A 13,076-nucleotide genomic window follows, 5' to 3' on the forward strand; every position below is an offset into this window, starting at 1 on the left:
GGTAGTATAGTCATTTTCACAATGTTTATTCTTCCAATCCAAGAACATGGTATATCTCTCCATCTGTTTGTATCATCTTTGATTTCTTTCATCAGTGTCTTATAGTTTTCTGCATACAGGTCTTTTGTCTCCTTGGGTAGGTTTATTCCTAGGTATTTTATTCTTTTTGTTGCAATGGTAAATGAGAGTGTTTCCTTAATTTCTCTTTCAGATTTCTCATCATTAGTGTATAGGAATGCAAGAGATTTCTGTACATTAATTTTGTATCCTGCTACTTTACCAGATTCATTGATTGGCTCTAGTAGTTTTCTGGTAGCATCTTTAGGATTCTCTATGTATAGTATCATGTCATCTGCAAACAGTGACAGCTTTACTTCTTCTTTTCTGATTTGGATTCCTTTTATTTCTTTTTCTTCTCTGATTGCTGTGGCTAAAAATTCCAAAACTATGTTGAATAATAGTGGTGAGAGTGGGCAACCTTGTCTTGTTCCTAATCTTATTGGAAGTGGTTTCAGTTTTTCACCATTAAGAATGATGTTGACTGTGCGTTTTTCATATATGGCCTTTATTATGTAGAGGTAAGTTCCGTCTATGCCTACTGTTTTTATAATCATGTTTTTTATCTCTCTCCCCCTCCACAGATCATTTTCCGCAAAATCAGTGATGTGAAGAAAGAAGAGGAGGAGCGCCTCAGGCAAAAGAATGAGGTCACCCTCAGCATCCCCGTGGACCACCCGGTAAGAAAGCTTTTCCAGAAATTCAAGCAGCAGAAGGAGCTGCGGAATCAGGGGTCAACGCAGAGTGACTCTGAGCGAAACCAGCTGCAGGTAGAAAGCCGCTCCTTACAGAACGGAGCCTCCATCACTGGCACCAGTGTGGTCACCGTGTCACAGATTACGCCCATTCAGACATCTCTGGCCTATGTGAAAACCAGCGAGTCCCTCAAACAAAACAACCGTGATGCCATGGAACTCAAGCCCAGTGGCGGTGCTGACCCCAAATGTCTCAAAGTCAACAGCCCCATAAGAATGAAGAATGGAAATGGAAAAGGGTGGCTGCGACTCAAGAATAATATGGCAGCCCATGAGGAGAAGAAGGAAGACTGGAATAATGTCACTAAAGCTGAGTCGATGGGGCTACTGTCCGAGGACCCCAAGGGTAGTGATTCAGAGAACAGCGTCACCAAAAATCCATTAAGAAAAACAGATTCTTGTGACAGTGGGATTACAAAAAGTGACCTTCGTTTGGATAAGGCTGGGGAGGCGCGAAGTCCGCTAGAGCATAGCCCCATCCAGGCTGATGCCAAGCACCCCTTTTATCCCATCCCTGAGCAGGCCTTACAGACCACACTGCAGGAAGTCAAACATGAACTCAAAGAGGACATTCAGCTGCTAAGCTGCAGAATGACTGCCCTGGAGAAGCAGGTGGCAGAAATTTTAAAAATACTTTCAGAAAAAAGTGTGTCCCCGACCTCTTCTCCCAAATCCCAAATTCCGCTCCAAGTACCTCCCCAAATACCGTGTCAGGATATTTTTAGTGTTTCAAGGCCTGAGACACCTGAATCTGACAAAGATGAAATCCACTTTTAATATATATATATATATATATATATATATATACACATATATATTTGTTAATATGTTAAAAACAGTATATACATCTATATACATATGTGTGTATATACAGTATATACATATATATATATTTTCACTTGCTTTCAATATGATGAACACAATATGGATTTTGATATGTAAATATTGCATGTCCAGCTGGATTCTGGCCTGCCAAAGAAGATAATTATTAAAAACATAGATATCGCTTGTATATTATGCAGTTGACTGCATGTACGCTTTACATTTATTTATAATCTCTATAATTTTAAAAGGTATGATTTTTGTTAACCAAGGCAATGTAATAGTTAAAGAATCAGGGTCCAACCTGCCAATGTTGCCATGACAAATTTGATCTCAGGCCGACTATATTGAGCTGTCATTTCCTCACTCTTCAGTTAAGTTAAAATTATAAATTAATGCCAAGGAAGCATTCAACATTTTAAAATGTTAGTGCCATTTTGTGACCCCTTTCCATAGGATATTTTTCTGTAACTTAGTGTTAGGTTATTTTCCCCAATAGACAGTGTTTGCTCCATTTAAATGACTGTTTTGTTGCCTCAGTCAGATAGCAGTGTGGGATGCTGAGAACTTATTGCTATGGGGTTTGTGCATGTATTGCATTTTTGCTCAACTATACCTCTCCTTTTTTAATATTATACTTAGATAGTAATCATAAACTCTTATGTAAGGATATCCCTATTCCCTCTGTCTTGAATAACAGCCACCATCTTATAAGCTGATTTTATCAACCCCATAAATATGAAACTATTAATATAGTGTATATTATAGAAATTCTGCATCACAGGGTAAAAGGGCCTTTTAACAACTCATGTTAGAGATGGTGATTTTCCAAAGGTGATGAATGTTCTAAATTTGTTTTTTTAAAACTTGTTCAAGGGTGAAGTTAAAAGGCTCTTAGCAAAGAAACAAGCAAACAAAATACATTTAAGTAATCATATCAAAAATTAAACTAGAATGATATAAAATAAAAAAGAATATAAATAGACAAGTTTTTGTAGCTTATTCGTGACTTAGAAAGAATGAAACACGGGTACAGAATTGTTCACACCTGATTCTTAACTGCTTATAGAGGTAATACATGAAATGTGGTTAGAAAAAAAAGAAAACTAAATAGTAGATGTTAAGTTGCTCAACTCAGACAACTGCTTTTCTATAATTTTATTCTGGTTACAATTTTCTAAAGCTTTTTTTGCACACAGTTCTACTGCTGGACTTCTGCTGAGTTGATACAATAGACTACCACAGCTCGGACAGATCCGCTTATGAAAGGGGGGTACTAAAGACTGAATTTCAGAGTCTTTTGGGCCACAAATTCTCTTCTTAGAAAGTGCCTATTATCAACCAAAAAAAAAAGTAACAAAAGGCTGTGTATAGCTAGACTCTTAAATGCTGTGTATTGAGAATAAAATGCACACTCATTTGTGAGAACCTAGAAAACTTTATTTCTTTTGACTAAAGTTTACTTTATAAAGTTGATCAGAGAGGCATACTTTTAAATTGGTGCATGCATGACATTTAACAGCGGGAGCAGGGCAGTTAATGTTTGCATCATGTTGAAAATATATAGCAGTAATTTGTATATTATTACATATATGACCATCTGTACATATATGTTAACATACACAAGATGATAGCAAAATCAAAGGAGATATTTTGATGTATTGTACCCATTTTTATGAGCTTTTTAAACTATCTCTGAGGATCCCCAAACAAAAACAACAGAACTGGAAAACAAGTTACGACCATCAGACTGGAGAAGTGAAAAAACAAAGTGATTTATAAAAACAGTTGATATTTTAGAATTTCTATTAGAGGTTCTTCACATGCCCACAAGATGTGCCTCTTTAATCCAGGAGTCTCAGAACAGATGTTATGTGCCATGGGTTCCATTTTCCTTTCTTTGTGCCCATAACTTCCATTTTTCAAAATGGAAGTTTTCAGGGGAACACATCTCCATGCTATGCTACAATATCTACCTACCATAGGCACAAGACAATGAGGTAACCATGGTGTAAGAAATCAACATTGAAATTGAGACTCTGTTGCTTTTATGATGAGGATGGTACCTTTTTCTTGACTTCAGATGTTTATTGAATTTCAGGGTATTTTCTATTTAACCATGTATGAGACAAGCTTGGCTAAGCTTTCAAAGTGCGTGGTAAAAATAATCTGAGTACAGAAATGTTTAGTTTAACTTTAGCCATGTGCTTCAGAAATACCAGTTGGTGTAAAGGTATGAGTGACTGTGAAACAGCAGGGCAGTTTGTAATTGTGATCCATGCCTTTGCTTATTAGTGTTGCTAATATCTGCTGTGTTCTGACATTGACTCAGAGCTTCATCCAATTGACCTACAATATCGATGTTCATATATAGAGGAAAGAACCATATACTTTAGAACTACTTCAGGTTGTCACAAAAAAGGGAAGAGTATCGGTTGCTTATTTATGGTGCAGTTATCACAGTATTCTTTTCCAGCCACCTCTGTTCCTGTGTGCATGATATGATGAAGTGCTGAATGCACTCTGCTGTTTTCAGAAGGAATGCATGTGTTCAGCTAACATTGTATATAGAGTAGTCTTTTAGGTTTCCAGATTCCACAACTCTTTCCAGTCAAACTTACTCAGATTTGAATGAGGGGTGAGCACTTGCTTTATTACATGCAGTAATGATACAGTCATGTTCTGTGTTGCCTCAACCAGCACATAGACAGTAGATTCTCTTTTGGGGGACCAGATGACTGCATGTTTTATTCTTATACTGTATAGATGCTCTCAGTGCATCCAGAGTAAAATTTTGTATTATTATCTTTCTGAACAATGGAATAATAGGAGTAAATAGATATGTATTCAAAATTTGAACATTTTCCAAAGCAACTTATACACCTTCAATATTTTTCTATGATAATGTATAAGATCAGATGCTGTACCCTGGACAGGTGGTTGTAATGTACTGTGATAACAGAAGTCAAACAAAAACGGAAATGTGAGCTGCATATCATAATGACAAGTTTTATCAGTCTGTATTAGGATATTATTGCACTAAATGTGATCTAGTAAATAGAGGAGCTTATGATAAAAGGCAAATAGGAACATGAAAGGCAGATGACAATGCCAAAGCTGCTCGTGTCCCACATTGACATAAATAGTCCTTAGAATGGTCCAGGCATAGACGTTGAATAGAGACACATACTTCATTGTTAAAATGGAAAATTTTTATTATGACACTGGTTTCATCTTACATTAAGTATAGAAGTACGAATGTCCTAAGTATTCAGTTAAAAAATTATGTAGATCAGAACAAGAGAATTAGAAAATTTGGGGTTTTAAATTGCTCCTAAGAACAAATATATACTCTGAGAGTACCCAGCACTTTAAAAATATTAATTATGACCACTAATTAAACTGCATTTTGAAAGTTAATCTTATTTGAGCCCAAATGAAAACCGGAGCTTTCTGCCCTTAAATTTAAGGAGATTTGGCTCACCTGTGAGATCTGACCCATCTGCTGTTCTATTTTAAATAAATTCTTTTAGAAACCTGTTTTTAAAAAAGTTAGTCTTCAGAACAGTGACTGTTTTTGAAGTGTGCAGTGGCTGATACTAGTGAAATTATTTGTCATATCCCTAATAAATTCCACTATCTTTTAAGATATCTATCTCTTTTCCAAAATTTTATGTAGGTAATAAGAAAATTTGTCTAGAATGTACATATCATACATGAATAACTTTAAAGTAAGAATATTTTGTAACCACGTGAATGTTGTGTTTCATACTTTGTTATGATAAGTGCATTTCTCTTGTGGTCTAGACGGAAAGGGAGAGAAGAAAGAACAACTTTTTGGAAAACTAGAATTCAAGCCTAGGATGAATATCTGAGCTCTATCTTGGATTCTGCATCTAGCTTTGCCACAGTCGCACTGTAACTTTGGGCAAGTTAACTGTTTTTTGGTGTATCTGGGGCTTCAGTTTCCCTACTGATAAATAATACAATGAAGGTAAGAACTGCTCCCTTCTTTCGCCAAGATGATATTAGGTCAGTGGAAAATCATCTTCCTCTCAGATGAAAATAATATTAAGACAAATTTTTTTTTTTTCATTCATAGCAGACTAGCCAAGATGCACTTTCTAAATATTCTTCTAGGTTTTAGAGAAGACTTCTCTGGTCAGAGGTTGGTGGGGAAAGGCATAAGTAGCTAAATAATTATTGGTCAATGGCCTGTGAGTATAAGACTTGAAAATTATCTGGGAATATAGAGCTACTAATCAAATAAACATGGAAAGAATGAAGAACTTTTAGGAAGGAAGAGAGAAATAAGAGAAAAAGGCATATGTAAATATTATGATTTTTCTTATTCTACCTAATAATACTGCTCAGCAGAAATTCTCAATTTTGTGAGAAAAAGTAAACAACTTGGTGAATATTCAAGGTATAATTCATCTTCAACTTTTTGTATGAAAATAATCATGACTTTCTCAAGATAATGGCTCCACATAGGTAGATGTTCTTATAACAAAATTTTAACTATGAAAGAATCCTTTCCAATGACTAATCAGTTTTTCAGTGTGTATCTTGAACTGGGAAAAAACAGTTTTAAAAAAGGGAAATCATTTGAATTACATTAGAAAACCACTCATGTTGTATCCTAATGAGAGTGTTTTAATTTTAAAAAGTTATAATTTGTAATTAGTAATATTGGTGACTCAAGGAAGCCACTTATAGCATGTAAAAATTTATTTTCAAAAATGAGACTCATTTTGTTAACAATTGTTCGTTCTGCAAAGACAGTCTTGTAAACTAAGAGATACACTCAAACCTGCAGTCACTACATTTGCCATGACCCTTTGAGTAAAGAAAATAACAAGAGCATGTAGAAACAAAGGGGAAATTTTAATGTACTACAAGAGATATTTAGATCTCTTACTGGGTTTTCTAATCTTTCCATCAAATCAGAATTTTAAAATTATTATTACAAATTAGGAATTAGGCATTATTTTGAAAACAGACACAATTTCTCAAGTTAAAGGAAGACTAGTTATAATGCCTGAGACTTTCAAGAAGTATTAGAGGAGGTTTAAGGGGATTGGTCATCATTGACCATGACTTTTTACTATGCGTTGTAATCCTTATGAGTTATTTGCTAAGTGGTCAGTAACGTTTATATTTTTATCTGCTGTGATGGACCCTTGGCATTCCAACTCACAGTCATATTACATATGTATTTGCATATGTAAATAAATATTTTCAGTCAACTTGCTCTCAGTGTAAACTTTGTACTTAACAGCCTAAATGTTGTTAGCAGCTTAGATAATAAAAACTCTTACAGATGTGGCATGACATTTATTATTTTATAGAGGGTTGATATAGATTAATTTGACATTATAGGAAATATTCTTCTTATCTTGGTCTAGGAAAACATATCAAGAGGTGTTACATGTGGGACTACACGATCAGAACAAAAACAGAGTCAGGTTTTAAGTAGGATAGTGGTGCCAGACTTCATGAGTTCACAGGAGTCCAAATCAGGATTTGCATTTTCACATTTGGAATAGATCTACAAAGAAGAGCATAATGGAGGTCGCAGTTTAGTGCATGGAGAGCTAAGCATGGTCACTGGCAATGCTTATGGGTGCAATCAGATCAACTTTGGTGAGTTTACATAGAATTTTTTTTTTTTTGTCTTCCCTTAGCTTTACTAGTGTACATTGCTTTACATTACTTTTATTGACTGCTCTGTGTAAGTATGTGCAGCCTTCTCAATGAGAAGGATTGGCTAAGTCTGGATCTTCCATTAGTCATCAAAAAAAAAAAATATATATATATATATATATGGCTGGGGAATAGATGAGGGAACTTGTCAGGATAGCATAGCTATTGAGATTCTAACACAGGCAGGCAGACCCTGGAGAGAAAACTTCACTTTATAAAATATTGACATTGCAGTCGCTATCTAGTCCAACCACAAATTTCAGATATTTCAAGACGTGTACTTTTAAAGTTTCCTGAATTTAAAATAATTTTTAAAAATTTCACACTATTATGTAAGTATAAATTTTTATTTTTCATAATAGGTTAGAGTAAATGACAGAGGTTGAAGTCATAACTGTTGCAAGCACAAGGTGCCCTATCCCAATAATGAAATCTTCCTTTATTTCTCCCAACAACTTACCAGTAGAGATAAGTCACCAAATGTGGCTATAAGTAAGAGGCAAGTTGTGGTCACTGGTATTAACATTTCCTTTTCCAACTGAATTTTAACCCAAAGAGGTAATGCATGATAGTCAAGAAAAGCAAGAAACATTCAGGTTTTTTTCTATAATCTCTCTTAATTTTTAATATTGGGGTTTGGATGAGACTATAGAAATATTTTATTTCTAAAATTTATTTTTGACCCACTGAATTTTAAGTAGATTATGCAGATCTTTTAATTTTTTTTTTTAATTGTACCACTGTTGGCTTCTTGGCCAAATTTCTATTAAATGCATTATCCAAATGAACTGTTTCAGCTTAGAATAGCAATTTGTATTATATCCAAATTTAATGAGCCTCTTGGATGTATATTTACTTCAGAGAGTTTAAATAATTTTCTCTAAGGAAAAAAATGTTAATATTCTTAATGTGATTTATTTGTTCTATCCTTTGAGATTTTTTTAAGATAATGTTTTGAGATAAGGAGAAAAAACAAGGTATTACATTATACTCTGGGATCCTCAGCCCAAACCATCTTGTTTTCACTTTGATGATAATACAGCAAGAGGTAACCATGGAAAAGATCATTCTACCTTTTTCAGAACAACTGGGGAGGACCCCAGTGACACTGTATAAAGCTTTTATAGTTAGCTCACTTTCATCCCTGGCTTTTACATTATCACTGTGTTACTATTTAAATATGGTCATGACTTGTGCTACATCTAAATGCATTTGTTCAAAGAACAATTGACCTAAAAGTACAGTTGGGCCAGAGTTATAACTGAGGAAAATAAAAAAGGGGGTTAGGTATAGCTGTTACTTTCTCTTAATGTGTTTTCTCTGTGTGATGCTCTTAACTATTTATTTATTTATTTATTTATTTATTTAGAGATAACACATTGTCAAAACCATAGTTAAGACTTTAATGAAACATTAGGAAGCAGTGTGAAAGTTTGTCAAATACTGGGGCTTTAATATATATATAAATGAGTGCTCCCCCATCAACTGAGTTTAGAACTTCTAGTTCTTACCCAGAAGCCCAGGCCCATAAACATTTGGCTGGTTGGGCTCTATCTTCATGGAGTAAAGCCAAGAGGATCTGACCACTCTCTCCTTCATGCATATTTACTAACTGTCGAATGACCAGACCAGTCAAGGCCAAAATATCTACACTGATGCCTGAATAAACCAGATTGGGTATTCATAGCAACCAAATTAAGTATTTCACTGCCAAATATTTTATCCTCCTTATCTGCTAAATCATCTTTGATGACATGAATTTGACCTCTTCCTTCCATGGTCAGACTCTCTATTGGGAAGTTGGACTTTGTGATTAAAACAACATAAAGATTATTGTAAGTCACAGAGGTGTTGGTGTCATGGATCCCTCATTTGCTCTTCAATTTTTTCCAACCAAAGTATGATGGGGAAGATTCCTGATGAGGCCATGATTGAGCAAACAGGAAGAATAGCTAGCAAACTATGCAAAATCACAATAATGATTCATTTTGAATTTCATGTCAAAAACATTTTGATAGACCTGGGTCTTTAATAATGGTATATTATGTCACAGCCATGCATTGTCAGTTTATACAAAAGCCAAATGTACTTTTATTTAAAATCAAGATTATTTAAAATATTTCAGACTTAGAAAAATAGTGGCAAGGATAGGTTTTTGATCTGTGCAGCAATGTTTTCATGTTATGATTCTCAGTGTTCTTTTTCAAAGATGGTATAAATGTCTTGTTCACTTCCATCTTATTGGCAGCACTGGCGTCTTCCATTGAGCAGTCATCTTCCTCCTTAGATCCCATTCACAGTTAAAGAGAGATAAAACATGCATTTTATATTAGGAACAATATGATTGTTACCACATTGAAATTGGAAACCAATTTAGACCCATTTCTACCCTACACATCCACTGTAGTTTATGGGAAAAGCAATGATTCCTAGAAGTGCTTGGTACTCAGACAACACAAAGTAAAATGTGCATATTTATGATATATTAAAAACTATAGATTTCTTTTTATTCTATGCTCTAGTGACATTGTTTACATTAGTTGCAGCATTTTGTATACTATACTGCAAATTCCTGACTATAACACTAATGTTACTATGGGAATGTATTTTTGCAAGTTTGTAAATGTTTTTGCCACTGCAACCATATTGGTGGGAATTTGGAGTATTAAAAATGCCTCTATCTGTAAGGGTTAATTCACTGGAAACAATTGATTTATTTATTGGCCAAGGAAATAATGCAAAACTTCATGTGATGTTTTTAATACCTTATGCTAAGCAGTACTAGTTTGCTCTTTTCAAAATTTAATTCATGTTTAGCAAATCATTTTTTCTACTTAACAAAGGTATTGCAATGTGTAATATAGAAATTTTGTATGTACTGTTGACATCACCTGATTGCTGAGAGAATGTGTGAAAATGTTTTTAACTTTGTGACTTTAGGGTCAATTCTGGAATACTTGTGATCAAAATTTGATTGTTTCTGGGAAGTTTGTGGTGATTATCACTTTACTTAAGATTTGTTCTCAAGACACAATCATTTAAAGAAAAGTGAATTGGCAGGTGGAAGTTTCTAACCCAAAAGAATTCTGGGTTTCAGCACAATAAACTGTATTTCATCAGGGAGGATTAACTTTGGTTTTTTTCCCACACTTTATTTAAATGTGAATATTTTTTCATGATACAGAATAAAATGTGCATTTTATGGAACTTGTTTGAATTGAGTCTTTTTGAAAATTATTGTTTTGAATTTAGTTTAGTAAATTAAAAGCTCTGCATTACAAACACATGAAGCAGTGGGTTCAGAGAAAACAGTCTTTGATATATTAGTTTAAAATGTTATTTTAAACTTCTATAATACTTTTCCTCTGATAAATTGTACTGACAGTATAAGTAATAAAATTAGAGTCATATATATGAAGTTGAAATTTTAAACCCCAACAGTAAGTTTGTTTGAATTAGAAGATATCTCTGTTTCATGAAAGATGGAAAATAAAATCTGGATGGAATTTTGGAGAAAATTTTTTTAAAATGGGATTTCTTTAATATTTCTTCATTCTATCAATCTATCAAAAATGTTATTTTTTCCCTAACATTATAGGTTTATCCCAGTCTGTGAAATTTAGAAGCATAGGGGAAGAATGTACATGGAACAATAGAGTACTTTCATTTTTTCGAAACGTTCATAAATGGTTCTGCCACTAGCACTTGAGGCATTAAAAGGTAAGGGTTGAACATATAATAAAGAAAGACTGTTATAGGAGAATGCAATTTTTTTTTCTAGTTGAAGAAACACAGTTTAAGAGGTGAATTTTTGGACATCACTGAAGAGTTACTGGTATCTATTGTTTTTCTGTGCAATGTAACATTTTTGATTGAGAGACAACTAAATAAAGCTTTGTCTTTGCTATGGTTGCATCCGGGTATATTTATAGAGGGTAGAGGTTCTAGAGTCTGCTCTCATTTATGTAGGAGCCAAGGATATATGATGATCACACACAACTAAATGAATATCAATGTAGTGGCATACTTTCTACACAAAATGTCAGTAATTAACGCTTCCTCCACTCTTTCCCCCTTTTTTCCTTCTTTCCTTACACACACACACACACTCAGAAATATATTACAATCTCTCCATGTAAGTTTGGTGGTAATAACTTAATTGAGAAAGATACTTATTTTCAAAATGTGATAAAACATATTATGGATTTATACGAGATTAAGAGGAGGATGAGACAGAAATTTTTGTCCTATGGGATATTTTCTCCTGAGGGTGTGGTGAAGAGCAGAGCATGTATGAACCTTCCAATTCTCAATCTTCTTATGTTAGTATGCTTCTACTCCCAACCAGCAAGGAGTGTTTTGCTTTCTATAAGATTGTTGAAAACAAGTCAGATCCATTTTGCTTAATCTAGGTAAATAAGCATAATGTGCTTTAATTGGATCAAATAAAGATGTGCCCAATGTGAGAAAACCAGAACTGACAATTTACAGCTGGAAGGGACGTTGGAAATGAATCGGCACCACACCTACTTTAAGAAACCAAGGATTGGAGAGGGTAAGTGATTCTCCAAAGTTATATGTATCGTTATTGCGATTAAATAGGAGCTAGGATTAAAATTCAGTTGTCTTGATTCCAAGTCCAGTGTCTGTTCCACTATATCACATTGCTGTGTGGGTTTTCCACAATGAGCACAAGCACACATACACACACACACACACACACACACACACACACACACACACACACACACGTTTCAGGTAATGCTACTAAAATGTTGCTAGTCTCATCTCTGAGTGTTGCTGAAATGACAGTTGTCCAACTGTGCTATTGACTTAAAGCTGTGTGTCCTTAATTTCAATTTTCTTAAATTAAAAAAGGTATCTCAGAAAAGGTGTACTCTCCCTTTGATATTGATTGTTATTTAGTATCCTACAATCATGATACTCTCTGTATACCTAAGAGTTTTAGAATCAACTTAATAGATCAAGTTTGTTGTATCTGGCTAAGGCTGCAAGTTGGGAAAGAGTTCAAAAAGACACAGAAAGATTGGCTAGTCACTGACCACCCCAGATCACGTGTGTGAGGAGCAGAAACTGGAACTTCTGGGCCTCTAGTCTCCTGTGAGTCCATGGGGGTACAATAAACACTACTTTCCATCTCGCCTGATTCTACTGTCTTCTGGTACTTAAAATTAAGTCTTTAAATGTGTGTGTATGTATATATGTGTGTGTGTTTGGGGAGGATACCTCCCTTAGTTCTTAAAATTCACTGGGACTATTCCAATAAAAAGGGGAAATGTATGTCTGTCATGGTTTATAAATAATAGTGTTCAATATGGTCAGTTGCTGGTGGAGTAGTGCTAGCATCTTGTCACCTGGAATCATTCAACCCATCAACAAACATTGCTTCTGTGTATGATATGATGACCAAACTGACCAAATACAGCTACACCCAAAGTATGGATCTTAGGGTTGGCTGTCTTCCACATCTGTGAATGTCCTATTCTAACAACAACAGCAAGATTCTGTTGAAATGCTTATGCTAATGACCTTGAGCTATTTAAATTACTGATTGGCAAGAGTGCCAAGAACAATTCCTGGGCTTAGGGAAATGGAAGAATATCAGCTTTTTCATATCTTCTTTAAATTTCCATGCTCTTCACTCTTAACACCATTCCCCCAAATCTTAACAACTCGGGCAGAGAGAAGAGAGAAGATTTTCAGAATCCTGGTTCT

The 13,076-nt window shown here is 34.6% G+C and overlaps 1 protein-coding gene across 2 annotated transcripts in view; it reads left to right on the forward strand.

The window, feature by feature from the left end:
- The window catches only part of KCNH5 (potassium voltage-gated channel subfamily H member 5), a 332,299-nt gene extending 320,824 nt beyond the window's left edge, over window positions 1–11,475 (forward strand). For both annotated transcript variants that reach the window (XM_082386478.1, XM_082386477.1), the window contains exon 11: window positions 642–11,475. In XM_082386478.1, coding sequence (XP_082242604.1) covers window positions 642–1,589 — 948 coding nt within the window. In that variant the 3' untranslated portion in view covers window positions 1,590–11,475. The remainder of the gene's footprint in view (window positions 1–641) is intronic.
- Window positions 11,476–13,076: the final 1,601 nt, after the last annotated feature.

This window comes from Balaenoptera borealis (assembly GCF_965194805.1).
Source record: "Balaenoptera borealis genome assembly, chromosome: 3".
NCBI lineage: Eukaryota > Metazoa > Chordata > Mammalia > Artiodactyla > Balaenopteridae > Balaenoptera > Balaenoptera borealis.